The sequence below is a fragment of the Symphalangus syndactylus genome, chromosome 16 (genome assembly GCF_028878055.3).
Source record: "Symphalangus syndactylus isolate Jambi chromosome 16, NHGRI_mSymSyn1-v2.1_pri, whole genome shotgun sequence".
Classification (NCBI taxonomy): Eukaryota; Metazoa; Chordata; class Mammalia; order Primates; family Hylobatidae; genus Symphalangus; species Symphalangus syndactylus.
Window position 1 is genome coordinate 12637187 of NC_072438.2, and position 26578 is coordinate 12663764.

The following is a 26578-nucleotide window of genomic DNA, read 5'->3' on the forward strand; positions in this document are numbered from 1 at the left end:
CCTCCTCCTTCGCACAGCGTCTGTGCCAGCAGGAAAGCCGGGGAACTGTGCGGCTCTGGCTTTGGGGGACAGTGGCAGGTCCACATGACACCCCGCATACATGACCCTGCTGCTCCAGCTGCTTCACAAACACTGCGTTCTCGCCAGCCTCACCCTGGGGACCCCCGACACATACCAGTCCCGGTCCCCCATCCCCATGTCTTCCTCATGCCTTGTGCCTCCACTCTGCCCTGACCCCACTCTGTCCACTCGGCTGCCACCTACTCGTCCTCCATGCAGACCTCAGTCTTGGCCCTGTCTCTGCAGCCATCCTCCTGCTCCCTTCTCCTGAACGCTGGCGGTTGCCCCCACAGCAGCAACAGTGATCTGCCCGGCCCCTGCACTGGACCCCTCCACCAGCTCAGAGCCCCTGTCCCCCCAACCATCCTGCGTCCCACCCTGGTCTCCAGTGGTGCCTCAGGCACATGCGGTTTCCCTCTTCCCATCCTGACCACCTGCCCCCATCCTGAGAGATGGCCACTGTCAATTTCCTGCCCGTGCTAGGGGCAGCTTCCATCATTTTAATTATTCATCTGTGTTGGTGCTTTTGTCCCCCCAGCTGGTGTGACCTCCACGTGGCAGGTCAGAGTTGTCCCAGCACCCGGCACAGCGGCTGGCACGAGAACTGTCTGTTGAGTGAATGATCGGGTGTTCAGTAGACATCAGCCAGAGCGTCGGGGCGAGGCTTGGGCGGGGACAGTGGCTTTCAGTGATTTTCCTTTTAGTCGTGAAACCTTCTCAAAAAGCACACACACAAACTGAGTAGAAACAGCACAGAAGCAGAAACTCCTGTGTGACTGGTGTTGAGGGGTGGACCCACAGCCGCCGCCTCCTCCTGGGCTGCTCTGCGCGCCTGCCAGGCTCTTCCAGTGCCTTCACCTGCCGCGCGGGCCTTCGGAGCTCAGACCTGGCCATGGCCGAAGATTCCGGCTCCACCTGCAGCTCCACAGCTGACAGGCCGATCTCTTGGGGCAAGTCACTTTCTCTCTCCTAGTCTTGTGTCTTCATCTCGCCAGTCCTTGTTAGGGAACAGGCACTGAGGCCTGGGGAGCTGTCACAAACGGCTGTCTGATGGTAGAGGGTTACTGTAATTGCTGGATTAACTTGGGGGACTTTAAACTGCATTCCTCTTTAAAATATAAAATATAATTGTTGATATTTTTGGCAAATGCCAAAATTTGTATTCTATACAATTTTGAAAGAGAAAGGGAAAAGCTTGAGAGTAGTACCATCAGTACTTATATAGAATTAGTTGATAAATTTACATTTTCTTCCTCAGAAAAACAGTGCAGCCTAATTGCACATTTTCCAAAAATGTTTGCTAAATGGCAGAAACACAATGTTAATTTGTAATGCCATATTGTGGGAGCGGTTGTTTTAACCAGAACCCTTTACTTGATTTAATATGTCACATTCTTTTGGTTTGCTTTTGGACTTCAAAATGATGCTCAGAATCACACAGTGAATTTATAGAGTGTGGAATACCGTATTAGCATTTGTAAACAGGAGTCAGACTGGAGATTTTCAGTTTTGGAAGTGTGGAGACTTGATTTCTGCCAGGATGCCTTCCGATGTACTTGTTTCTTCCCAATTCTACAAGATATTTGGAGAGTTCTTATTACTAATTTTTAATATTGTGAAATTATTTTTTCAAGCAAACACATTCAAAGGTTATAAAGCCACTAACTGCATTACCTGTCTTCCAGAGTTGTGTGCTAGCCAGGGGGCCTGTGCCTGAGAATTGACTCAGGGTTGGGGCGACCACAGAAGCCCTTGGTGCCTCTGGGGCTGCATCCCCTCCCCAGAGGCCATACTTGGAAGCAGGTGCCACCCCTTCCCGAACCAAGGGAGTTTCTTAGTTAGATTCTTGGGGAAAAGATAAAACAAACCAAGAACTCCTCTCATGCAACCCTAGGCGTGAGAAGCAGTGTCCACCCTGTTTGGTGGTCTGGAGGCCGCATCAGAGAGGGCTGCCTGGGGTGTCTCGGGGCGTCAGAGAGGGCTGCCTGGGGTGTCTGGGGGCGTCGGAGAGGGCTGCCTGGGGTGTGTGGGGGCGTCGGAGAGGGCTGCCTGGGGTGTGTGGGGGCGTCGGAGAGGGCTGCCTGGGGTGTGTGGGGGCGTCGGAGAGGGCTGCCTGGGGTGTGTGGGGGCGTCGGAGAGGGCTGCCTGGGGTGTGTGGGGGCGTCGGAGAGGGCTGCCTGGGGTGTGTGGGGGCGTCGGAGAGGGCTGCCTGGGGTGTGTGGGGGCGTCGGAGAGGGCTGCCTGGGGTGTGTGGGGGCGTCGGAGAGGGCTGCCTGGGGTGTGTGGGGGCGTCGGAGAGGGCTGCCTGGGGTGTGTGGGGGCGTCGGAGAGGGCTGCCTGGGGTGTGTGGGGGCGTCGGAGAGGGCTGCCTGGGGTGTGTGGGGGCGTCGGAGAGGGCTGCCTGGGGTGTGTGGGGGCGTCGGAGAGGGCTGCCTGGGGTGTGTGGGGGCGTCGGAGAGGGCTGCCTGGGGTGTGTGGGGGCGTCGGAGAGGGCTGCCTGGGTGCTCCAGGGAGCTGCTCCTGCTCAGCTTCTTGGTCTGGGAGGATGTTCACCTGCGAAACTCCACCAAGCCATATTCTCACAATCTGTGCACTTTTCTGTGTATCTTAATAGTTTACTAAAATAATTAATATTATTTTAAATTTCTGGAACTTTTAACCTAAGGACTTTCAAAATCGTCTGAAAATGTTAATAGATTTGCTGTCAGGAGAATATGTATGAAGTTTGCAGAAAGAAAGCATTATGTAGATTGGATTGAAAATCGGATTGGCCAAAATGATTTAAGGAAAGGGTCTAGAAGTAGATCCTGAGTGTGGGGAGAGCTCAACGGCTTTCCTCAGGGACAGGACCTGTGCAGTTTTACGCAGTTTAGGAAGAGCCTTCCCCTACCCCCAGGCTAGATAGACTATGGGAAGCGATCCCCTCTGGGCAGACCACCTAACAGAAAGCTTTTAAGACTTTCTCCTTATTGTCGGTTTTCAGCAATTTGATTATAATGAGTCTCAGGTTGGTTTTTCTGTGTCTGCTGTGTTTGGGATTTGTTGGGGTTCAGGTATTTTTTTCATTGCTTCCCACTTTTGAGACTCTAATTATGCAAGCATGTTAGGCCACCTGGTTTTCCCTTCGGATCATGGAGGCCGTTTCATGTTCAGGCTTCTGTGTCCCCTGCATGCTTGCCATGTCATTGTTTCTCTCGCTCTATCCTGCAGTTCACTGATCTGTCACTGTGGCGTCAGATATACAGCTCATTCCTTCCTGTGATGGAATTCCTGCCCATCAGCCTGTCATCTCAGAGACTGTGTTTTCATCTTTAGCAGTTCCTTCTGTTTTTTTCACTTCTTTCTACTGATTCTCTTCATGCTTTCCTTTAAAACCCCAAAAATGTTGGCCGGGTGCAGTGGCTCATGCCTGTAATCCCAGCACTTTGGGAGGCTGAGGCGGGCAGATCAGCTGAGGTCAGGAGTTCCAGACCACCCCGGCCAACATGGTGAAACCCCGTGTCTAATAAAAATGTAAAAATAGCTGGGCATGGTGGCAGATGCCTGTAATCCCAGCTACTCGGGAGGCTGAGGCAGGAGAATCTCTTGAACTCAGGAGGCAGAGGTTGTAGTGAGCTGAGATCGTGCCCCTGCACTCCAGCCTGGGGGCAGAGTGAGACTCTGTCTCAAAAAAAAAAAAAAACAAAAATGTTTGTATATTTATAAGACATGTAAAGCCCTTAGATGCCAATGCTGTCATCTCTGTCTTTCTGGGTCCCTTTATTGGCTGATTTTTCTCCTGGTTATGGGTTACATTTTTCTGAGTATTCATTTGTCTGGCACTTCTTGACCGAGTGCTGAATTTTGTTGTCTTCCTTTAAAAATACAGAGGTTTGTTAAGCTGCATTTGGGGACTCCTCTAAAATCTGGAGATTCACCCAGAACTGGCCGGAACTTGGGAACCCCTTGACCCTGTGTGAGTTCTGGCAGCTGTTCCGGCCGCAGCCCCTGGCTGATCTTCGCCTGCCTCGTGGGGTCTCGGCTGTGCCTGCACAGCTTAGAACTCAGCCACAGATGGAGGCTCCTGTGAGGTCCCTGAGCGCTTTCCCTGCTAGGTCTCTCCTGCACCTGCAGTTCCAGCCACCCTGGCCTTCCCTGATTCTGACCCATCTCCTCAGCTCTGGACAGTGGTTCTACCTGGGCCCCACCTTGTGCCGTGGTTCATGGAGTGCCTCTGGGCAGACAGCTCTGGGTGGTCACAGGGCTCACCTCATTAATTTTTTCATCAGGAATTGCAGTCTTGTGACTGTGGTCCAATTTTTGGGAACTGTTGCTTCGCATATGTTTTCTTTTCTTTTTTCTGTCTTTTCCCGCACGTTCTGATGCTCTGTGTATTTTATCTACTATTCTAGTACTGTCTGGCAGGAGGGGAAGGCCTGTCCCAGGTGCTCTGCCACGGCAGATAGAGTTCTGTGATACAATTTTTTTCAACTTACTTGTGGGATGTGGTCTGTAAAGTTCAGAACAAAACTCAGGTCATGACGGCACTTTATACAAAGAGCTTCACTGATTTCCCAAAAGCTGCCTCACAACCCAGAAAGAGCAGGTTCTCCTCTCCCCAGGCCTGTCCCTGGAGCATCTGAGGCCAGCACCATGCTGGGCCTATGGGGAAATGGCTGGAATTTGGGGAGGAAGGTGCCCAGCCCAGGTTGGACTTGGCCTGGCTGGCTCCCCAGGTGAGGTGCAGAGACCAAGCCTCTGCCCGGCCCCCAGAGCACCTGCAACTGACCCTTCCTGCCGGCATCTCTCTGAACGTGGTGCCCTTCCGTGGCATTTCATCCGTCTGCTCCTTCAACACATCTTTTTTGAGACAGAGTCTGGCTCTGTCACCCAGGCTGGAGTAGTACAGTGGCGCAATCTTGACTCACTACAACCTCTGCCTCTTGGGTTCACGTGATTCTTGTGCCTCAGTCTCTCAAGTAGCTGGGATTGCAGATGTACACCACCAGGCGTGGCTAATTTTTGTATTTTTAGTAGAGATGGTGTTTCACCATGTTGCCCAGGCTGGTCTCGAACTCCTGACCTCAGGTGATAGACCCACCTTGGCCTCCCAAAGTGCTGGGGTTACAGGTGTGAGCTACCATGCTCAGCCGAATATGTGAAATGTAAATAACAAATCTAGAAAGGAATGTAGGTAACAAATATCTAATGAGAATACTCTATTAGGAATTGCATTTTATATTCAATGATACTGATGTAGAAAGGTGGCTCTATTCTGCTCGCATTTCATGACACTATTTAAACACTTAAGATGCATTTTTGTTGCACTTGTTTTTCAAGTAATGAAAACTTTTTATTGAAGAATAGTTTACATGCTGAAAAGTACATACACCATCAATAAGCAATTTGAGAGATTTTCACAGAATGAACACATATGTATTATCAGCACTCGGACCAAGAGACAGAACATTACCAGCAGCCCAAGCGCCCCTGCAGGCCCTCAGTCACCAACCCCGGAAGGGATCTCTCACCTGACGGCTGTTGCCTGTTTTCAAACTTAAAAAAAAAAAAAAAAAAAAAAAAAAGACTGACCAGGCACAGTGGTTCACATCTGTAATCCCAGCACTTTGGGAGGCCGAGACAAGTGGATTCCTTGAGGCCAAGAGTTCAAGAGCGGCCTGGCCAATATGGCAAAACCCGGTCTCTACCAAAAATACAAAAAAAAAAAAAAAAAAAAAAAAATTAGCCAGATGTGGTAGCGCATGCCTGTAATCCCAGCTACTAGGGTAGCTGCGGCAGGAGAATCTCTTGAACCTGGGAGGTGAAGGTTGTAGTAGGCAGAGGTTGCAGTGAGCAGAGTTTGCGCCACTGCACTCCAGCCTGGGTAACAGAGTGAGAGTCCATCTAAAAAAAAAAAAAAGACTCACGCAGTGTATGCTGTTTAGTGTCTGGCTTCCTTTATTTAACATAGGATGGTGCATTTTGCTCCTGTGAGTCTATCAGGAGCTGTTTACTCTTCTTGCTGTGGACTGTCCATGGTGCAAATATGGCATTGTTCCTCCATTCTTCTCTTGATGACATCGTGTTGGTTCTGACTTTTGGCCATTACAGGTGGTGCCATATAACATGCTTGTACAGGTCTTTTGGGTGGACATCTGCATACATTTCTGCTCTGATAGGCTGGGGGTTTGTATATATTCACCTATAGTAAATACTGCCAATTTCCAAATGATTTTTACAGTGTCCACATTGACCAGCAATATATAAGAATTCTAGGTGTTTGACATCCTCTCAACACTTTCCCTGTAGCCACGTACATAGGGCTTTAATTGTATTAATAGTTTTAGTTCTCAGTCCCCTGATGACTATGAATTGATCACCTTTTCATATGTTTTTGGCCCTTTGAATATCTTATTTTGTGAAGTGCCTGTTCAAGACTTTTGCTTGTTTTTCTGTTGGTTATCTGCCTTTCCTTATTGATTTATAGAATATTTTAAAAATATATTCTGGAAATGATTTTATGGTGGATTTATGTATAGTTTTCCCTTAGTATCTGTAGGGAATCGGTTCCGAGACCCCTTGAGGATACCAAAATCTGCAGATACTTGAGTCCCTGATATAAAATGGTGTAGTATTTGCATATAACCTACCCACATCCTCTTGGATACTTTAAATCATTTCTAGATTACTGATAACAGCTAATACAATGTAAATAGTATGTAAACAGTTGTTATACTATATTGTTTTTATTTGTATTTTTTGTTGTATTGTTATTTTTTATTTTTTTCCATTAATTTTTTTTCCAAATATTTTCCATCCACAGTTGGTTGAATCTGTGGATGCAGAACTGTGGGTCTGGAGGGCTGGCTGTATTAGATATACCTTGTGTTTTGGATTTATGTGTTTATGATAGACTTATGTATGTAGTTAAGCCTTTCTATACCTTACCTGTTCATTCTCTTGTGATGACTGAAAGTTCTTAATATAATCCAGTTTATCATTTTTCCCCTTAGGATAATGCTTATGTTCTTTTAGAGCAGGCTTTGCCCTTCCCAAGACCATGAAAGTAAATCTGTTTTGTTTTATCTTCAACATTTAAATCTCTGATTCATCTGGAATTGATGTTTTTGTCTATGGTGTGAGGTAGGGGTAAGATTCATTTTTTCTATGTGGTATTCAGTTGTCCCAGCTCCATGTAATGAAAAGACAGTCCTTCCCAATAACTTGAAGCAACACCTGTATCAGGTAATCATGTATTTGTGGGTCTGTTTCTGGCCTCTGTATTCTGTTCCATTGGTCTGTTTGTCTATCATTGGATCAGGACTTCATGTCGTAATTCTTGTCCCTGGCATTTGGATATCTAGTGCTATAGTCTTCATTTTGCTTGTCTTTAAGATTGCCTTGGCTATTCCTGGCCCTTGCATTTCCTTATATATTTTGGAGGCAATTTTCAAGTCACTGGCAGCTTTCCAGAGTCATCTTCACTTTCGTCCAAGCTGGTTGAGACATAGCATTTCTGGAATCTATGTTGATGCTTTTCCTGGAAATGTTACCACAAGCCACATGCAGCCATTGACATTTGGACAATTGGGTTTTTTTTTAATTGCTGTAATTATACATATGTGATCTTCAATATGTAGTTACTCATTCTTGCTCTCAAAGTCTTGAGACCATTCCTCCCAGGAATAAATACTAAATCTGGCTTGGTTTGCCTTTTAAAAAACCATCTCTTCTGGATGAATGACCTGTATAAGTATCTAACACTAGCATTAATGGAGATGATTTCAGGCTAATGCATCACCCTCAAATAGACTCTTGTTCAAAAGAAGGTGAGGGAGCAGCCTGGGACACACAAGACCTTGCAAGGACTTGAGAAAAAAGGGACTGGTTGCATCAGAGAAGCCAGTACGAAGCCCCTGTGTGCCTCTGGGTGCCGAGGTGGGCTGCAGTGGGATGCCACATTGGCTGCGATAGAAGAAGAAGGAGCTGTACAGGTATGTGGCTGGGCCAGAGCCCACCCTGTGGTCAGGATGGCCGAGCAGAGCTGAGACCTGAAAGATGGGTCAGGATTAACCCTCATATGAGTTTGGGAAGACAGGAAGAACCAGGAAAAAGCTGAGATGGCAGCCAGGGGGTCGTGAGGAACCCAAGAGAGAGCGGTCGTGTGTGCACATGTCCATGGGAGAAGCAGTGGAATGATGTGAGAGGGGTCCCAAGACTAACCTCAGGGTTTTGCCTCTGGCAGCTCGGAGGATGAGGGTGTTTGCAGAGATGGGGAAGACGAGGGTGGGAGGAGCAGACAGGGGGATGATAACCAAGAATTCTGCTTTGGACATGGGGTTTTTGAGATGTTTATTCAAAGTCTATTGGAGATATTGTGTAGACAGTTGGATAAATGAGTACAGAATGCAGAAAAGTGGTTGGGCTTGAAAGTAGAAATTTGGGGGTCATCAGCGTTTCAATGAAACTCATTGCCTTGGTAAACTTGAGTAATTAGAGATCATGCAGAAAAGGCGAGTCTCAAACCCGTAAGACACATGGGAAACCAGAAGATGCTGAAGATGTGGTTTGAGAGGCAATAGGACACAGAAAAATTAAGAGTATGGCCTCTGGAGCCAAATTATGTACGTTTACATCCTAATTCTGCTACTTCCTAGCTGTGGGTCTCATTTCTCTCATCTGTAAAGTGGAGTAATAGTAGGACCCATTATTTGCAGAGTTCTTATGGGAAGTAAATGATTTAATATATGTGAAGTACATCGGACGATACCTGGTACATAATAAGGAGTTATATAAATGATAACTGCCATTATTTGTAGTATTACTAATGTTGTTTTAATTGCATTTTCAATATAATTGACCACTGGAAGTGAATAAAATTATTTAGAGGGACTGAGTAGAGAAAATAAGCCAGGAGGTCCTGAAGAAGCTTACAAGATCAACAAGAGAAAGAGCATCAGAGGAGAAAAACTCTCCACTTAGATTGTTAAAAACCCAATTTTAAAATAAGCGATGTTAAACCGGGCACAGTGGTGCACACCTGTAATCCTAGCTGTGGATTATAGGGAATGCTTGAGAAGCTGAGGCAGGAGGCTCACTTGAGGCCAAAAGTTTGAGACCAGCCTGGGCAGTATAGTTTGACCCCTTATGAAAACAAACAAACAATAAGTGACAAAAGTTTGAAAACAACTAAATGAGAAGATATAACAAGCAATATTAAGAAAAAAGAGAGGTGGCATAACAATATTAATATCAGACAAAGTGAAAAAGCAATAAAAAGAACAAAGACAATGGGCATCAAAAGTAGCATGAGATTTGCAGAGCAGAAGTAAATGGCATGGTATCAACATGGGTAAGTACTCCGAGGGGGGTTATTACACACCTTTTTCAGAAACTGAGAGATCAAGCTGATAAAAAAAATAGTAAGATTGCAAAGTATGTGAATGGAAAAATGAACAAATTAAATCTAACAGACACATAGAGAGCTTTGTACCCAATAGAAAATACACTTTTTTTCTGAAGTACATGGAACATTTACCAAAGTTGTGGTGTACAATATGCCACACATGCAGTTGCTACAAATTTAAAAAAATTATAGCATACAGAGAATAGCTCCTGACAGCAGTGTATTTGAATAGAAGTCAATCATAAAATGGTAACAAAAAAGAATTCATACATTTTAAAGTTTAAAACCATACTTCTAAATAATCCATGGGTCAAGGAAGAAATTAAAATGGGAATTATCCTACAATTTAGAACCATTTATGATTCATCATCACCAGTAGAATATAATCAAAGTGATTTAATGATAGCATTAAATGTATATATTAGAAAAAAAGTTTGAAAATATAGGAAATAAGTTTTCAACATAGCAAGTAGGGAAAAAAGGAAATGCAAATTAAGGAAATGAAGATAAATGCAGAAATTATCAAAATAGAAAAAACCAAACAGTATACAACTACAAGTATGAACAAAAGTATAATCAAGAAAAAGAGGGAGGCCGAGCACAGTGGCTTATGCCTGTAATCTCAGCATTTTGGGAGGCTGACGCAGGAGGATCACTTGAGCCCAGGAATTTGAGACCAGCCTGGGCAAAACACCATCTCTACAAAAAAAGAAAAAGAGGAAGAGGACAAAGATAACGTCAAGAATGAAAAACAGGTCCTAAGTACAGTTAGAGACTAAGAAGTAACACTATAGGACAATTCCATTAACAACTTTATACTGTACATTTGAGTAACCGGACAATCTTTAGGAAAATATAAATGATCAAAGTTGGCCTAAGAAGAAGTAGAAACTGCTTAGATAAATCAACATAGGCAAAAATGATTTGGAAGTCAAAGATCAAACCCTGCATAGGCACCATGCCTAAACCAATATACAGATGAGTATATCAGTCAGCTTAGGCTAAGTAATATTGCAATAACAAATAACACCAAAAATCCTGGTGAGTTTAACAAAGCAGAAGTTCGTTTTTTACACGACATTACATGCCTACTGCAGTTTGGCTTTGTTTTTCTTCTAAGTGTTCTCCTCCAAAAGCCAGGCTGTTGGAGCGGTTCCTAAATAGGGCACTGCAGGCCTTGTGGCAGAGGGAAAAGACAGCAGGGCAGAATCAGGTCATGGCTCTCAGCCATACTGTTTCACATTCATTGGCCAAAGCATAACACATGGTTCGCCTGACGTCAGTACGCAGGGCTTGAATGATCTTCCGTAAGGAGGGGCAACAAACATTTCCAACTTAATATTGTCTTTACGCAGGGCGTAGAAGATGGGAAGCTTCTCACCTCAGTTTGCAAGACTGGCATATTCCTGATACCAATATTGGAGAAAGATGGCACAGGAAAATTGAATTATTGGCCAGTTTCACTTATGAGTAAATACAGAAGTTTCTAAATAAAATATTAGCAAATCAAATCCAGTAGCATTTTTTAATGCATCTTTGTGAAGTTTGGTTTACACAAGAAATGCAAAGATAGTTCACTATTAGGGAATTTTCCATTCATCCCACCATTGATTCAACAGTGATTTTTGGGGGGCTCTCACTTTTCTTCAAAAAACTCTTCTAGGAACTAGGGATACATTGGTGAACAAAACAACGGATTGTGTTACATTAATAGATTAAAGGAGGAAAATCATATTATTACCACACTGGAGGCCAAAGGAGCATCTAATAGAATTACTGATAAAAAGCACTCATTCCTTTTTTAAAAAGTTATACTTAATAGAATACATGAATGTACTCTATTAATTATTATATATTATATAATAGTCTATTAGTAATAGTATTACTTTTAGTAATACTAACTACTAACTAGTATTACTATTAGAATTAGTATTACTAATACTAATAGTATAATATGAATAGTATTAGTAATTAGTAATTAGTAATACTAATTCTAATACTAATTACTAATTACTAATTAGTAATTAGTAATACTAATTACTAATTAGTAATTAGTATTAGTAATACTCATTAGTATTAGCAATTAGTAATATATTATAATATATAATATATAATATAATATATAATATATTATATATAATATATAGTAATATATTATAATATATATGATAATGAATAGAAAAAGCACTCATTCCTTTTTTAAAAAGTTATACTTAAAGGCCGGGCGCGGTGGCTCACGCATGTAATCCCAGCACTTTGGGAGGCCGAGGCGGGCGGAACACGAGGTCAGGAGATCGAGACCACGGTGAAACTCCGTCTCTACTAAAAATACAAAAAATTAGCCTGGTATGGTGGCGGACGCCTGTAGTCCCAGCTACTCGGAGAGGCTGAGGCAGGAGAATGGCGTGAACCCAGGAGGCGGAGCTTGCAGTGAGCTGAGATCACGCCACTGCACTCCAGCCTGGGTGACAGAGCGAGACTCCATCTCAAAAAAAAAAAAAAAAAGTTATACTTAATAGAATACATATAATAATAATGTATACTATTAGTAATAGTATATATATTAGAAGAATTCCTATTAGAGCCAGGAATAGGCAAGGATGTTCTCTATCTCAGTGACTGTTTTAACATTGTATTGAGATTCTGGCCAGTACTACATGGCAAGAAAAAAAATATTAAACTTGGGAAGAAAAAAGATAAATAATCATCATTTGCAAATAATATTATTATCTAACTATTATACAAAACTGAAAGCATAGCCCATGGCCAGGTCCAACTTTTAAACCTGGCAGAGTTCAGTGAGATCAACCCTGGCGGCTTTCCTAAGCAAAACACATGATTTCCATGGGAGCATATGTATGTTGGTAAAAATGTTTTAAAAGTTGGACAGACCAACACCAAATTAATAAGATGGATTATCTTTGGGGAGGGGGTATAGGAACAGAATTTTAGGTTATAAGCTCAATAGGGATTTTAGGTTTATATTTACATTTTTTCAAGGAAGAAAATATTTTATGAATTATGCATTATAATGTCAGTTTATATCCCTTTCAGCCTGTAGTCTCTCATTAGCTGTTATTTGGGACAAGCAATCCACTTAGTCATCCATGTTATTGGATGCCTAGGATGTGCCTCGCACTGTTTGTCACAATGTTCCTATCATGTCAGCATAAATGCATAGTTATTATCCCAGCTTTATAGGAAAGTTAAGTAACTTGTAAGTTACTTGGTGAGGAGGGGAGTTCTCACGCTATCCCTGTGAAGTCAGAGCACGGTTTTTACTGCAGTTTTACAGAAGGGGGAGTGTCTTGCCCAGTGAGGAGGAGCAGAGCTCTGAGTCAGATCCAAACAGCGTAACTCTGGAACCACGCCGTGAACCGGCACACTGTGGGCTAGGTAACACCAGGCTGAGGATCCATCTCCTAGAATACAGCTTGCCATAGAGCAGACATCCCGTCAGCACCTGTGAATTGTGAGAAGGAGGCGGTGGTCTCATTTACCGCATGCTCACCTTACCCTTGCCCACCCGGTTTTAGGAAGAGAATGGGCAGAATGGCTGGGTCCCCCATGGAGGAGAGCCCTGCCTCAGCCTCGTCTCCTGCTGTGTAAAAGTCCAGGGCTTTGCAGAGCCTCTCCACAGTCAGCAAGGAGAAGCAGTCTCCAGAGGTGGCCCCCTGAGCCCCAGCTCCACCCCGGGAAGGGGCCAGACCACAGGCAGCAGGCCCTGGAGCCCGTGAGCGCTGCCCACCTCCCTGGGCCAGTGGACATGGGACCAGCATGGTGACCAGATTTTTGGAACCCCGGTTTAGGACAAATGACTTTTTAAGTTTGATTGTTTGATATCAGAAGTCATATAAAAGGTACAAACATTGCATTGTGCTTAGTTTTACATCTAACATATTATATTTATTATTAAAATTATGTGAAGTCATCACAGTCCCAGCAAATACCATGTATATGGCCACCATGGCTGAAGGCATCCACCATCTGCCCCGATCTGTAGAGTAGGCCTTTTTTCCTTGTCTTGTGTTACCTCTTTTTGGCTTATGGGGGTGGCCTCTAAATGTCACAAATCCTTTATGATTTTACATGCTCAGACCCCTCCTCCTTCCCTGAAGCCTGGTCCTCTGGCCTCAGTCCTGCTGGGAAGGGTGCCCTTTCGTCGTCTCCATCCCTGGACTCTTTCAGTTGAAGCACAGGGCCCCAGGACTGTGTCTTCAGTTTTCTGTGTTTAGGGAAGGGTTTAGGACCACTTTTGAGTCTTCCTCATGAGGTCAGCATTTGGGGCCCCTGGGCTTCTGCACTGGGTGGCGTCCTCTACATTGGGTGGTGTCCTCTGGTGGGGCCAAGCCACAACCAGAAGGTCTGAACTTCCTGTGTGGCCACTGGCACAAGAATAGAAGAAGAATGTCTTCACAAAGTACAAATATTTTATTCATCAAAATGAAGTAAATCAGTTTCACAAAGGAATTAACCACTAAATGAGTAATGTGAAATTTTTTCAGCTGAAGTAAGCATAATAAATGAAGTCCGTTAGGGTTGATCTTTGAAAAATGTCCTGTGTCTTTTCTTGGAGCGTCCTGAGGGCTCCCCGTGGTCAGATGTGACCTCACCAACTACTTATGGTCATAGTTGGTAGCTCTAAGCCTAGAATCCTAAAAATTCAGAGTGACAAGTGACAGAATTCACTCGTCTTTGCACATCGCCTAACACTTCCCACACTGACCTTCGCAGGAGCGGCTCTGCTCACTCGCATGGCCTCATGGGCTCTGGCAGCATTTCACCCCCGCCTGTTGGCATTTCACTCTCCAGAAGGACTTGGTGTCACTTCAGACGTAGAGAGTTTGTTTTGCTGGGCTCTGCCAGAATAGTTATAAATCACACGTTTCTAGTACTGACTCCAGGAAAGACCCAGAATTCAGATTTCTCCTGTTTGGGCCCACATTTCTTCTGGCCCTCTGAGGTAACAGGAAGTACACTGTACCTCAAGGGGTCTGTGAGACCTGCCAGGCGTGGCAGCTCCTCTGCAGGGCTGTGAGGTCTGGCTGTGGGGGCCAGACTCACGGTGAGCCCAGGAAGTGCTGTTGGGGACACCGGGACCTCACCATGGAGAATGTGGAGTCTGGGCCCAGCACAGTCACTGATGTCAGCCCAGGAAGGTCATGGAATGTTTTGGACCTCGGCAGCTTCATCTGTAAAATGGGCTGATTGACTGAGATAGATAGCATGTAAACTCTTTTCTGAGGAGGTGCTATTCCAGATCCCTGTTTTCTAACACTCAGCAGGCTCTGCTGTTGTGGCAGGCTTTTGCTGAGATGCAGAGCTGGGCCGGCCTCCACAGCCTGTGCTGCTTGAAGCAGAGAAGGGGCCTGAGCCTACCCTACCTGTTCTTGCCCCACACGTCCTCCTTCCTCCGCAAGCCAGCTCCTCACCGGGATTCCCGTAAGATTTCTCTGGGAAGAAAGGCCTCATTGCTTTAAATTTGAAAAGCATCTTCCAGTTGATAACTGGGGAATGAAATAGATACTCTGAGACCCGAAGGGGGCTATTGACGTGGGGTGATGTGACAAAATTTGGATACAAAATTTCACACCCCAGTATGAGGCTGGGGTGTGAAGCTAAGGGAATGAGGAGGGGCTATGGGCTGTGGCAGCCCTCCCTGCACTACCACACTTCTGTGCAGAACTTAGGCAAGTTCCAGAATTGTAAATTAAACCTGGCCTTCCAGGTTGTTGGAGGGTAGCGAGATGGAATATAGCTCATTTAACAATGTGTTAGCCTTTGTTATAATTTTCCCGCATTTAGATATATGGGGTAAGCTCCTTCGTCTACACTTGCCCCAAGCCTTGCAAAGATTAGCGCTCTTCCATGAGAAAACCAAGGCACAGACATGTTCAAGGCCGTGTGATCGATCACATCATGGCAGCCAGAGACAGAAGGATTGTCCTGAGGCACAAGTCTGCACATGTGGATTTTCCCTGAAACTGACTTTTGCCGCTGTGGTGACCACATGGTAGGTATTCACAAGGCCTGGCTGTTTCGAAGGGGAAACACATTCACTTTGGTGATCAAGTGCAGGCTTTAAACCGTAGGTGGTATGATTTTAAGCTGGCGAGTAAGTAGGTCTGTCTGTGCAGGGGTGTGGGTCAGTCGTTCTTAAGCTGCTTTCTGTGTGTGCCAGGCTTGAGCACAGGGACAAACACATCAGAGCTCATGGGAGCCAGTTCCCCACTGCCAGCAGGGAGTTACAGAGATGGAAGAGGAGGTGAGGATGTGCTCAGGGTGTTGGTTGGCATTGGAGGCATCAGTATGAACCGATGGCTTTCAATAGAGAGATGTGTGGATGGAGAAATAGACATAGCGGTGTGTGCGTGTGCATCCACATTTCCCAGCTCTGTCCACCAGGGTGGGGCTGGAGGCAGGGAAACCCCAGTAGCAGTGAGCACCCGCATGTCCAGATTTTGGTGTCTAATACCTCTTTTCTGTAGAGGGAGTCAGGCTCCGTGGAGCAAAGACTAATTCCTGGGCTGGAGTGGGAAAAAGACAGGATGAAGCTGGAGCTTCGCTTTTATTTTTTTTTACACCAGAAAATAAGGCAGTGCTTAAGGCATGATGAGGACACATGAGCAGGATACAGGTGCCATCCTGAAGGCGGGACTGAGCTTCCAAAAAAGAAAGGTATTCATGGGATGTGAGCCATGGACTAAAATAAAAACCCAGCGAGTCCACACTAACACAGATAAATGGCTTTGTAGTAACAGGAGGGGGGCTCTTAGAGCAGAATACAGCTGAACAGTGCATCAGGAAATCATCAGAGGGTGCTAAAGTTGTGGACTCAGGCTTGATGTGAAGCAAGACACTTACAGAACCTCAGAGTAGTTCTGCACGAAGCTTATTATCACCAGGGAACCCTAGAAATGACAGCGGACAAACCTAGTGCCCCAGCCACATGATGAGAGCCAGTGTCACCCACCCTGCAGTAAACTGACACCACGTGCCTCCTCAGAGGAGGTCCCGGAGGGACACCGCATGGCTTCCAGGGCATTCCAGCCAGTTACAAAGAAACATCAGCCAAGCCCAAACTGAGGGACAGTCTTAAAAATAACCGGCCTCTGTCAGGGTTGGAACCACAGAGAGGCTGGGGAACATTCCAGATGGAAGGAGACTGCAGACACACGGTAGCAGCCACCCTGAGTTCCACCCTGCTCTGGGCAAAAGAGCTAGAAAGGACAGGATCGATGAAACTGGAAGATGGCTTGTTAAATTTCCTGATTTCGATGTTGGTACTTGGTTATGAAAGAATGTCCACCTTCTTAGGAAATCTATACTGACGTGTTTAGGGGCAAAGAGGCATGCTGTCTCCAACTTAATCTCAGATAGTCTGGAAAATGGTTGCATGTGTGCAGGTGTGAACATGTTTAGAGGAAGGGAGAATGGGCGGACGGGAGAGGGATGGGATGATACAGCAAGCTGGAAGAATGCGGACATTTGGTGAATCTGGGCAAACGGATATGGGAGTCCCTTTTATTATCCTTGTAATTTTTCTGCAAGTCTGAAACTATTTCAAAATAAAAAGTTGCCCCCCAAAAAGGATGGCACACGTTGCCCAGGAGAGAGCTGGTTTGGGTGTGAACAAAGGTTTCCTGTGGCATCTCGGTGCTTGTATGTCCCGGCTCCCCCATAGGCACATTTAGCTGCAGTGATAGTGCCTACATCTGAGCTTCGGCCACTCGCCCATCTTCATTCTCCTGGCCCTCACAACAGCCCTGCAAGCCCCTGCCAGCCTCAGATGGACACGGGGACTGAGGCCCATGGGACTGTGGCGCCCCGCCGAGGTGACCAGCCAGAAAGGAGCGCAGAACTCAGGCCAGGTGGGCTCAGAGCCTGCACCCACGCCTCCTGCCTGGGCCGCCCTGTGAGCGGTGGAGAAGGGCTTCCTGTGTCACAGAAACTGGAGGCCAAGAAGCACATGATGGAAGAGTGGGCCGAATGAGGCCAAGCTCCACCTTCTACAGCCTTTTCAGGACTTTTTTCTTGGAAAATGTTGAGCTTGATTTGATGCCTTTTTAGTGGAGCTGCCATCAAGTTAGAGCTGCTTACGTGGCAATGTCCACCCCGGAGTCAGTAGATGGGGTCAGCAAACGGCGCCTCCAGCCAAACCCTGCCCACCACCAACTTTGTGTAATGCAGTGTCAGTGGGATGGCGATGCCCATTCCTGCAGTTGCTGTCGGAGGCCACCTCTGTCCTAACTGCAGAGACCTAAGTGTCCTAGAAAAACGGAGACTGTGTGTCACCCGCCCTCTCCAGGGAACTTTGCTGTGTCTCACCTGTGCTGTTAGCGGGTGTTTCCTAACCCTTGATGACCCAGGAGACCCTCTCAGAGATGAGGCCCTGCTCGGCCTGGGGGCAGGAGCAACAGAGGTGGGTGTGGCACCCCACCCCGGAAAGGGACCACCCCCTGCAGGGGGCAGGCCGCCTCCAGGATGCCCACGGGTTCTTCAGAAATGTCTGCGAGTTGGCATGTTTTGCTTGGTGGTAAAAATGTTCCTTATGGTTCACAGGTGGTCCAGTTTGGTATAGTTGCTTATTTCCTAACTAAATACATATTCCTGATAACACGCTGTTTGAGTGATCACCTGCTTATTAAAAAGATAGGTTTTATATTTATGGGACTAAAAATTTTTAAATTTAAGTTACATATGGAAATTAGAGTTAAAAACTATACAAAAAGCCTACAAGTACTTTTTAATAAAGCACAAAGTGCTGAAGTGGAGTAGCGTGTCGGGAGGCCGGGGTTCCATCTGCAGTGTTTATGACCCGTGCGCAGTCACCTAGCTGTGCTCAGCCCGCCTTCAATAATTCAGGCTCCGTGGCGGCAGCAGCCGAGGGGCTGCTGTGAATTATGCATGCGTCTTCGGCAAGGCTTCGTGCGGCGTCTCCCGTTGGCTTCCCATCCGCGAGCCTCAGTGCAGGCAGGGCAGAGCCGTCTGTGTCAGCCGTGTGCTGGGATCGCGGGAGAAACTGCAGTAATTTGCCCTCCTGGGAGTGTGAGCTCAGGAACAATGTCCCTGTGTGGGGCCCAGGCCTTTGCTCGGGGCCGCCCGGGCTCTGCCGGCTGACCCTGGTATGGACTCAGAGGGGTGGTTTGCAGTGCATGGTTGGAAGTATTTGGTTAAGTGGCATCACAGTGGCTCTTATCAGCTCTACCCAGGTAAAGTCCCGTGTCCCCGTCTGCATACCTTGTCGCGTTGTCAGGGACACACTGACTTGTGTGGTCTTCAGGTATGTTTGCTGCGGCGGGATTGTGTTGGGGGTGAGGGGCCCATGGGGTGCCTGTGCAGTGACGCGTTTCGTGACCTGACTTGGAGTTGTGACTTAAACAGTCAGAGGGTTTGAGGTTATGGTTTGGATGAGATAATAATGGGCCCAGGCCGTGTGTTACAGAACTGCAAACTTTTAATCTTACGGTATTAACATTTGTAACGTAACCTACATTTTTGACTCACCAATGTAAGTATGGCGGCTTTTCCAGTTAGCAGCAAATCTGAACAGACTTTAAACTCTTTTTCACCAGGAAAGCATTTCTTTGACTCAGATGGGTCAGTTGAAAGACAAAACCCCACAACAGTACCATACACTGGACCGTGTTCTCTAAGGTGGTGTTGGGATGTGGGGTGTGTTTTGTGGATCTCTTTTCTTCTTTGGCTTAGATCACAAGTGTGGGTTTGACTCGCATGCTCAGCACCGGAGAATCAGGCAGGCCACTGCGAGCAGGCCAGTGAGTTGCAGACGTGGTGGCGTCCCTCCCGCGTTCTGGCCTTGGAGCTGGGGTCGGAATGGTAGCTTTTGCAAGGAATTTTATTTTAGGCGAGTGCTGCTCAGGGTTCAAGGTCAGGCCTTCTGTGACTGTGCACTATTTTCCACGTGACGAGAACAACTCCAGAGCACATGAAAGTTCTGTGAATTGTGAAATCCATAATTGAAAGTGGATGTCAGAGAGGAGACGACTTTCCGTGTGTGTTGAGCCACGTCGCAAAGAAAAATGGTGCTCAGGGGGCTCTGCAGTCGCGCCTGGCTCTCCTGTGTTCCTCCGCAAGTCACCTGCATGAATTTTGTCCAAATGGAATCATAAAAATTCACCAGGAGAGCTTAATGATTACAAGAATTCTGGGTGAACGTTTTCCGGTAGCCAGTTTTTGAAAAACGTGTGTGTTGCTGGAGATTCCACTGTCCTTTGCGAATGGCTGGACTCAGGAAGGTCCATGTGCCCAGCAGGTCCTGTCTGTGCCCTCGGGAAGCTGAGGAGCTGGGTCATGAGTTTTCTATCCTGATCCTTAGGCAGGGGTGGCATGGGCAGCCGGGGCTGTGGCCCAGAGCCTTCTCTTTCCGGCTCCTCCAGGTAATGTGTCTGCTTCCTCCACTCTCCAGGCTCCCATGCTTGAGTTGAGCCCCCCCCCCCACTTGCTGTGGCCTCACACTGGGAGGAATTACTGGAGCACGATTCCTATGTCAGCACAAAGCTACAAAGTGAGATTATGTGAAGGGGGTGTGGCTCTCACCCCCAGCAGTGCTGGGAGCAATTGGCAAGGTCATGCCTCCTGTCTTTGCAATACCAGAGAAGAGCACGGACTGCAACCTCTCTCCCTTCCTTGGAAATGGTTTATTTGCAGCTAAAGCGACTCTCACTTGAGTGGGTCCCGGAGCCTGGGCAGGCCCAGGAGAGGGTCAGGCGCCCACACTGTCCCCAAGCCGTGCCTGCATCTGCTCTCTGCCATGCTCCTCTGTACCCGAGGCTGTGCTCTCTCAGGAGGGTCTGCCATGTGGGTTCCTATACATGGCATCTGCCTCTGCAGGACCCCAAGGGCAGGAGTAGGAGCACACCGGGGAGGGAATGCAGATTCCCTGGGCGGGCACACCTGGCACAGTGGAGCCGAGCACACCAGACAGGTCATCATTTGCTGTTTAAAATACAATCATGTTTCTTTCTTGATTAGACTTTTAAAGAATCAATTATTGATTTGTGAGTCTTAGAAAATAATTAGTATCTGCCAAAGCTTTTGAATATGATGCTAGTCAATATACCAGTCATCTTTCACTCAGAATTTATATCAGTCACCATTCATTCATTCATTCCACAAATACACCAGCGCAGGAATGGGAAGAGCAGCCCTGTGGGTAGCTGGCCCCATTGCTGAGGGAGGCGGCAAGGCCTAGGGAGTAGCCAGGGAACAGGGGAGGTGGGCCCGGGGGCTGGTGTGGGACTTCCACGTGGTACCAGGGAGAGGCCCATCTCCCCTCCACTGGCAGCAAGGGAGGCAGACGGTTCACGTCACTGTGCTTGTGTGTTGGAATTGAAGCACCTTTAGTTCCAGGAGCAAAAGCGTCAGCAACCGTGGGGGGTTGAGCCGTGCCGGCCACAGCGTGCAGTGGGGCAGCTTCCTTTCTGCCTCCCCTGTCTTCCCGTCCTGGTTCTTCCCAGGGCCCCTCAGCTGGGCCTTGCCTAGGCAGCCTCCAGGCCATCCCCCAGGCAGCCAGAGGGACCCTGCAGTCCCTTGCTCATCACTCTCCCCCAGGGTAAACTTCGTGCTGCTCCGTGCTGGCTCCCTGCTCTGCCCAGCTCAGCGTGGCTTGTCCTGTCATGGAAGCTCTCCCTTGCTCCCTGGAGGCCAGTTAACTTCTGTTTCTCCCTCAGTTCTCAGCTAGCCTTTATTGTCTCAGGAAAAAAAGCTGGAAGAAAAATGTCATGGTGCTCATAATGCAGAAACTTTATTCATGAGGATCGCCGCATTTGTCAGCGTAAAATATAGCAAGGTTAGCAACACTGCTGCCTTGAATTCTGGGCTCAAGCCATCCTCTGGAATAGCTGGGACCACCGGTGTGTGCTACCCTGCCCAGCTAATTTTTAATTTATTTTCATGTTCTGTAGAGATAGGGTCTCACTATGCTGCCCAGGCTGGTCTCAAACTCTTGGCCTCAAGTGATCATCCAGCCTGCATGATCTTATTTTTTAAATAGGTAGTATGTGCCCATACGCTGGAATGTACACAGAACAAGATGGGCCCCTGAGGCTGTTTCTGATGCAGGGCGTGCCATTGTGCGTTCTGTGCCTGGGGGCTGTCCAGCCAGCTCTGGTCTTCCATCTCCTAGCACCAGGCAGGAGGTCCTACAGCTTCACCGTAGGACTGATGAACGAAGTGCACCCTGGCAGCAGTAGCTGGCTCTGGGCATTTATACTTTATGTTTTGATCAATATCATCAGAGGGGTTGATCTGCGTTTGCTCCTCCCAGCAGTGCAGAAGGTGCCTCTTGGCTCAGACTTCGCTGCCATCGTGATCTTGGCCAGGAGGATGGCTACATACAGCCTGAGGCTTAGGCTCATGGCTGGCGTTCTGTGATGAGGCTGGTGCACCTACGAGTGTCCAGGGGCCTCCTCCTACTTGGTGGCCGCCTGTATCCTTCTGTTTTCCTTTTGGCTTGTTGATGGTTTTCTTCTTGGCATGTAGGTGCTCTGATGTAGGAAAGGGAGCCAGCCCGCCACCTGTGTGATGTGTCTCCAGTGCCCCACAGTTTCCTGTCCGGGGACTTGGCTGATGGTGCTTTTCCCTACTGAGAGTTGCACCTCTGTGCCGTGCACCGTGTCAGCGTTGCCTTCGTGGCTCTGGGCTTCATGTCTTCCTTCCAGAGGCTTTCCTCACTCCAATGTTTTAAAAAATTATCCCACATTTTCTTCTGGTGTTTCTCTAATTTACACTTAAATATTTGATTCATCGGGATTTGTTTCAGTGTGTGCTGGAAGGAAGAGATCCGACTGGATAGTTTTTCAGAGGTCATCTTCTCTGTGCACCCCACCCACTACCCTGATCGTGACTTAGACACTCAGGATCTGTTTCTGTACTCTGTTGTGTCCTGCAGGTGACACTGATGCTGTCCCCTGTGAGTTCGGGATTGTGGTCTGTGTGTGCTCTCGTGTTACGCTGGCCTGGCCCTGCGTGTTTGGGATCGTGGTCTGCGTGTGCTCTCGTGTTAGGTTGGCCTGGCCCTGCGTGTTTGGGATCGTGGTCTGCGTGTGCTCTCGTGTTAGGCAGGCCTGGCCCCGCGTGTTTGGGATCGTGGTCTGAGTGTGCTCTCGTGTTAGGCAGGCCTGGCCCCGCGTGTTTGGGATCGTGGTCTGCGTGTGCTCTCGTGTTAGGCAGGCCTGGCCCTGCGTGTTTGGGATCGTGGTCTGCGTGTGCTCTCGTGTTAGGCAGGCCTGGCCCTGCGTGTTTGGGATCGTGGTCTGCGTGTGCTCTCGTGTTAGGCTGGCCTGGCCCTGCGTGTTTGGGATCGTGGTCTGCGTGTGCTCTCATGTTAGGCTGGCCTGGCCCCGCGTGTTTGGGATTGTGGTCTGCGTGTGCTGTCGTGTTAGGCTGGCCTGGCCTGGTGTCTTGCTCGTCTTGTTTGTTCCCCTCATTTCTGCGTAGCTTTCCACAGGAGCTTTCACACTCCACTTGTGTGGTTCTAACAAGACACCCGTAGGCAAGTATCAGCGTGATATGTCCATTTAGGGAGAATTCCTGCCTGTGATGTTTTGCTCCTCAGTTCCCTGGTGACAGGATATTAGGCAAGCACAGAGTCAGCCTGCTCCGAGGACCCCTGCCCCAGAGAGAGTGAGTGTGCAAGTGAGTGCCTGAGAGTTTCACAGCTGGCTTACATGCAGAACGGGGCACTTGCCACATGGGGGAGCCTTGGATGTTGGGATTCTTTAAGCAAGGCATTTCCAGACAGTTCTGTCGACATGGTGGCAGAGGTGCTGGGTGCAGAGGGAGCCTCACATGGCCCCTGTCCTTCTGTCCTTGGCCCCAGCGCTCCTGGCTTGGCCACCCTGTCCTGAGTGTGAGCGCCGGTGCGCGTCCTCTTGCAGTGCGTGCCGCCCCTTCCACCGTAGCTCGGAGTCAGGGCTTCTGTGTGAGCCCCAGCCGCAGGCCTTTGAGACTTCAGTGTGTGCTGGCGGCCACTGCGATTACACACATTTGATCTATAACAGATCGACAGCATGGTGGATTCAAGGAAACATTAACACTGTGTGTTTCTGATCCTATCCTAGAACTTCCTTTCGGTCTTCTTTTAATTTTTTTCTACAGCAGTTTAAATTATTTGATTATTCTTTAAAATTTTCTTTTTTAATCTAAATGCTCTTTGCACTTTGAATGACTCCTGCCGAGCGTAGCCTCTGGCTGCCATGCTGACCATGAGGGACACTGTTGGATCAAATCCCTGGTTTGGTCTCCTGGGCCCTAGGGCTCCACTTTTCTCTGGATTAGTGGGGCCCACACCGTGGCCTCCTTGGAAGCCTCCAGCCAGGCCTCTACCTGTCCCCTAGAGCAAGTCTGCAGACTGGGCTGAATCCATAAGGTTTAGTGTTGCTTCTGCCCCTGAGAGGAGTTGATGCTGCCTCACTGACCCCCTTCCTGGTCTCTTTCTACCTCTGGTCCCTTGCTGCTAATAAGATGTGTTCTAATTGCTGGCCTGGAGCTGGAGCCCATCAACTCGTCCACTGGGATCAGTCCTGTGGCCTTGACGTTACGGCAGTGCCAGCCTGGGCGGCTTATCCTGCGCACCGTGCCCCCACACTGCTCTCGTCAAGAGGGATGGGGTGCCCCCACACTGCTCTTGTCAGGAGGGATGGGGTGCCCCCACACTGCTCTCATCAGGAGGGATGGGGTGCCCCCACACTGCTAGCGTCAGGAGGGATGGAGTGCCCCCACACTGCTCGCATCAGGAGGGACGGGCACCTCCACACTGCTTGCGTCAGGAAGGACAGGGGTGCCCCCACACTGCTCGTGTGAGGAGGGACTGGGGTGCCCCCACACTGCTCGTGTCAGGAGGGACTGGGGTGCCCCCACACTGCTCACATCAGGAGGGACGGGGGTGCCCCCCACACTGTTTGTGTCCGGTGGACAAGGATGATGAACAGGGATTTCCTGGGGACCTCCATTCTCTTTATTCAAGAGCTCAAGAGATACTGGGAACCAAAGGCCACTGAGGGCCATTTTGCAGACACATCAGGCAGGATCCAGTGTCCTGGGATGCGTGCTGTGCCATATCCCACGTCGGGTCACCTGTAAATGAGCCACCGAGCTGACGTGCGTGGCTGAGGGCTTAGCTCTGGACACTGTACCTGAGAGTTTCGTGTTGAGAAGGAGCCCACATGCAGAGCAGTGCACAGTCACGGGTGTGTGGGCTCCGCATCCGGAAGGTGAGCCTTGTGCCCCCTTCGACTGCGCACGCCCCTGAGGGCACCACGGGTCAGGATGTAACACATGTGGCATACACAGCACCCTGCGCCCGGCTGCTTTTGCTCTAGCATGTCTGTTTGGGAAACGTCTCGTTGCCATGATGGTCTTAGTGCTCTGTGTGCGCATGTTCCCGTGTAAGGTTAGTTGCTTTTCCTGTTCAACCCTGTGGCTGTGGTTTGTTATTGTTTGGGCGAGTGTGCACGTGTGAGTGTATGAGTGTGCGTGCAAGGGTGTTGTGTGGGCCTGCACATGTGAATGTGTGTGCTCGTGCACACACGTGCAGCCACTCAAGGTTGGGGTCTGTGTTTTGTTCCCTACTCCATCCCTGTGTGTAGAATGCACTGGCAGGTGGTAGGTGTGCCGTGCATGGTTGTTGACTGAATGGGTGTTGGAGGGGACGGAGCTTGCTGCATGTCCCAGGGTCTCCTGTGGGCAGGCAGAGCACTCACTGGGCTGGGGCGGAGGGCAGGGGTGCAGGTGCTGTCTGTGCTGGTCCCGCAGAGTTGACGGGCGCCGACCTGAAGGACTGTGTCAGCAACAACAGCTTGAGCAGCAATGCCAGCCTCCCGAGCGTGCAGAGCTGCCGCCGCCTGCGTGAGAGGAGGGTCGCCAGCTGGGCCGTGTCCTTCGAGCGCCTGCTGCAGGACCCCGTCGGTGTCCGCTACTTCTCTGTGAGTAGGGAAGAGCCCAGGAGTGGCGGAACGGTCTGTGCTCTGCGGAGACTACCGAGCAGGATCCGTGGGCCGCCCTAGAGACAGCGGCACCCCGCGGGCCCTGAGCAGCCCTGTGGCAGGGGTCTCCCCTCCCTGGATCGCCCCCCTCTCAAGAGCTCAGAGGAGGGTGGGTGGAATCCTGCCCCTGGTTCTGCCCCCAGGGAGCGTCCCGGCCTTCCGCTGTCTCCTGGGGTCTCTCTGCAGCCTGCAGCACTGGAGCTTCCTGTGTGCATTAAGAAGCCAGGTGCCTGCTGCCAGCCCTTCAAAGAGATGTTTCCCTTTTGGGGAAACAGCTGGAAGCAGCAGCGCGGTTCCCTAAAGTGCTGGGCAGCGATGAGGTTTCTCTCCAGGCCCTCGGGCAGCTCCCTGAGCAGCTGGTGACCCCGTGGTTTCTGTAGAAGGGGAAGTAGGAAAAAGGAGGACCCTGTGTCAATGTTAATAAATGGTGTCTTTCTTAGGATTTTCTGAGGAAAGAATTCAGTGAAGAAAACATTTTATTCTGGCAGGCCTGTGAATATTTTAACCATGTTCCTGCACATGACAAAAAGGAGGTAAGTCCACACTTGGGAAGTGGGGGCTGTGTGAGAGGAGCGTGTGAGAGGGCGGCGTGTGAGACAGCGGCGTGTGAGGGGCGTGTGAGGGGCGTGTGAGAGGGCGGCGTGTGAGACAGCGGCGTGTGAGGGGCGTGTGAGAGGGGGTGTGTGAGGGGCGTGTGAGAGGGCGGCGTGTGAGACAGCGGCGTGTGAGGGGCGTGTGAGGGGCGTGTGAGAGGGCGGTGTGTGAGACAGCGGCGTGTGAGGGGCGTGTGAGAGGGGGTGTGTGAGGGGCGTGTGAGAGGGGCGTGTGAGGGGCGTGTGTGAGGGGTGTGTGAGGCGTGTGTGAGGGGCGTGTGTGAGGGGTGTGAGAGGGGTGTGTTAGAGAGGGGTGTGTGAGAGGGGTGTGTGAGGGGCATGTGAGAGGAGTGTGTGAGGGGTGTGTGAGGGGCATGTGTGAGGGGTGTGTGAGGGGTGTGTGAGGGGTGTGTGAGGGGTGTGTGAGAGGAGTGTGTGAGGGGTGTGTGAGGGGCATGTGTGAGGGGTGTGTGAGGGGTGTGTGAGGGGCGTGTGTGAGGAGTTTGTGTGAGGGGTGTGTGAGGGGCATGTGA

The 26578-nt window shown here is 48.8% G+C and overlaps 1 protein-coding gene across 6 annotated transcripts in view; it reads left to right on the forward strand.

The window, feature by feature from the left end:
• Window positions 1–26578, forward strand: part of RGS12 (regulator of G protein signaling 12) — a 149290-nt gene that overhangs the window by 96028 nt on the left and 26684 nt on the right. For all 6 annotated transcript variants that reach the window (XM_055245792.2, XM_063619365.1, XM_055245793.2 and 3 more), the window contains 2 exons: window positions 25223–25392; window positions 25893–25985. In XM_055245792.2, coding sequence (XP_055101767.1) covers window positions 25223–25392; window positions 25893–25985 — 263 coding nt within the window. The remainder of the gene's footprint in view (window positions 1–25222; window positions 25393–25892; window positions 25986–26578) is intronic.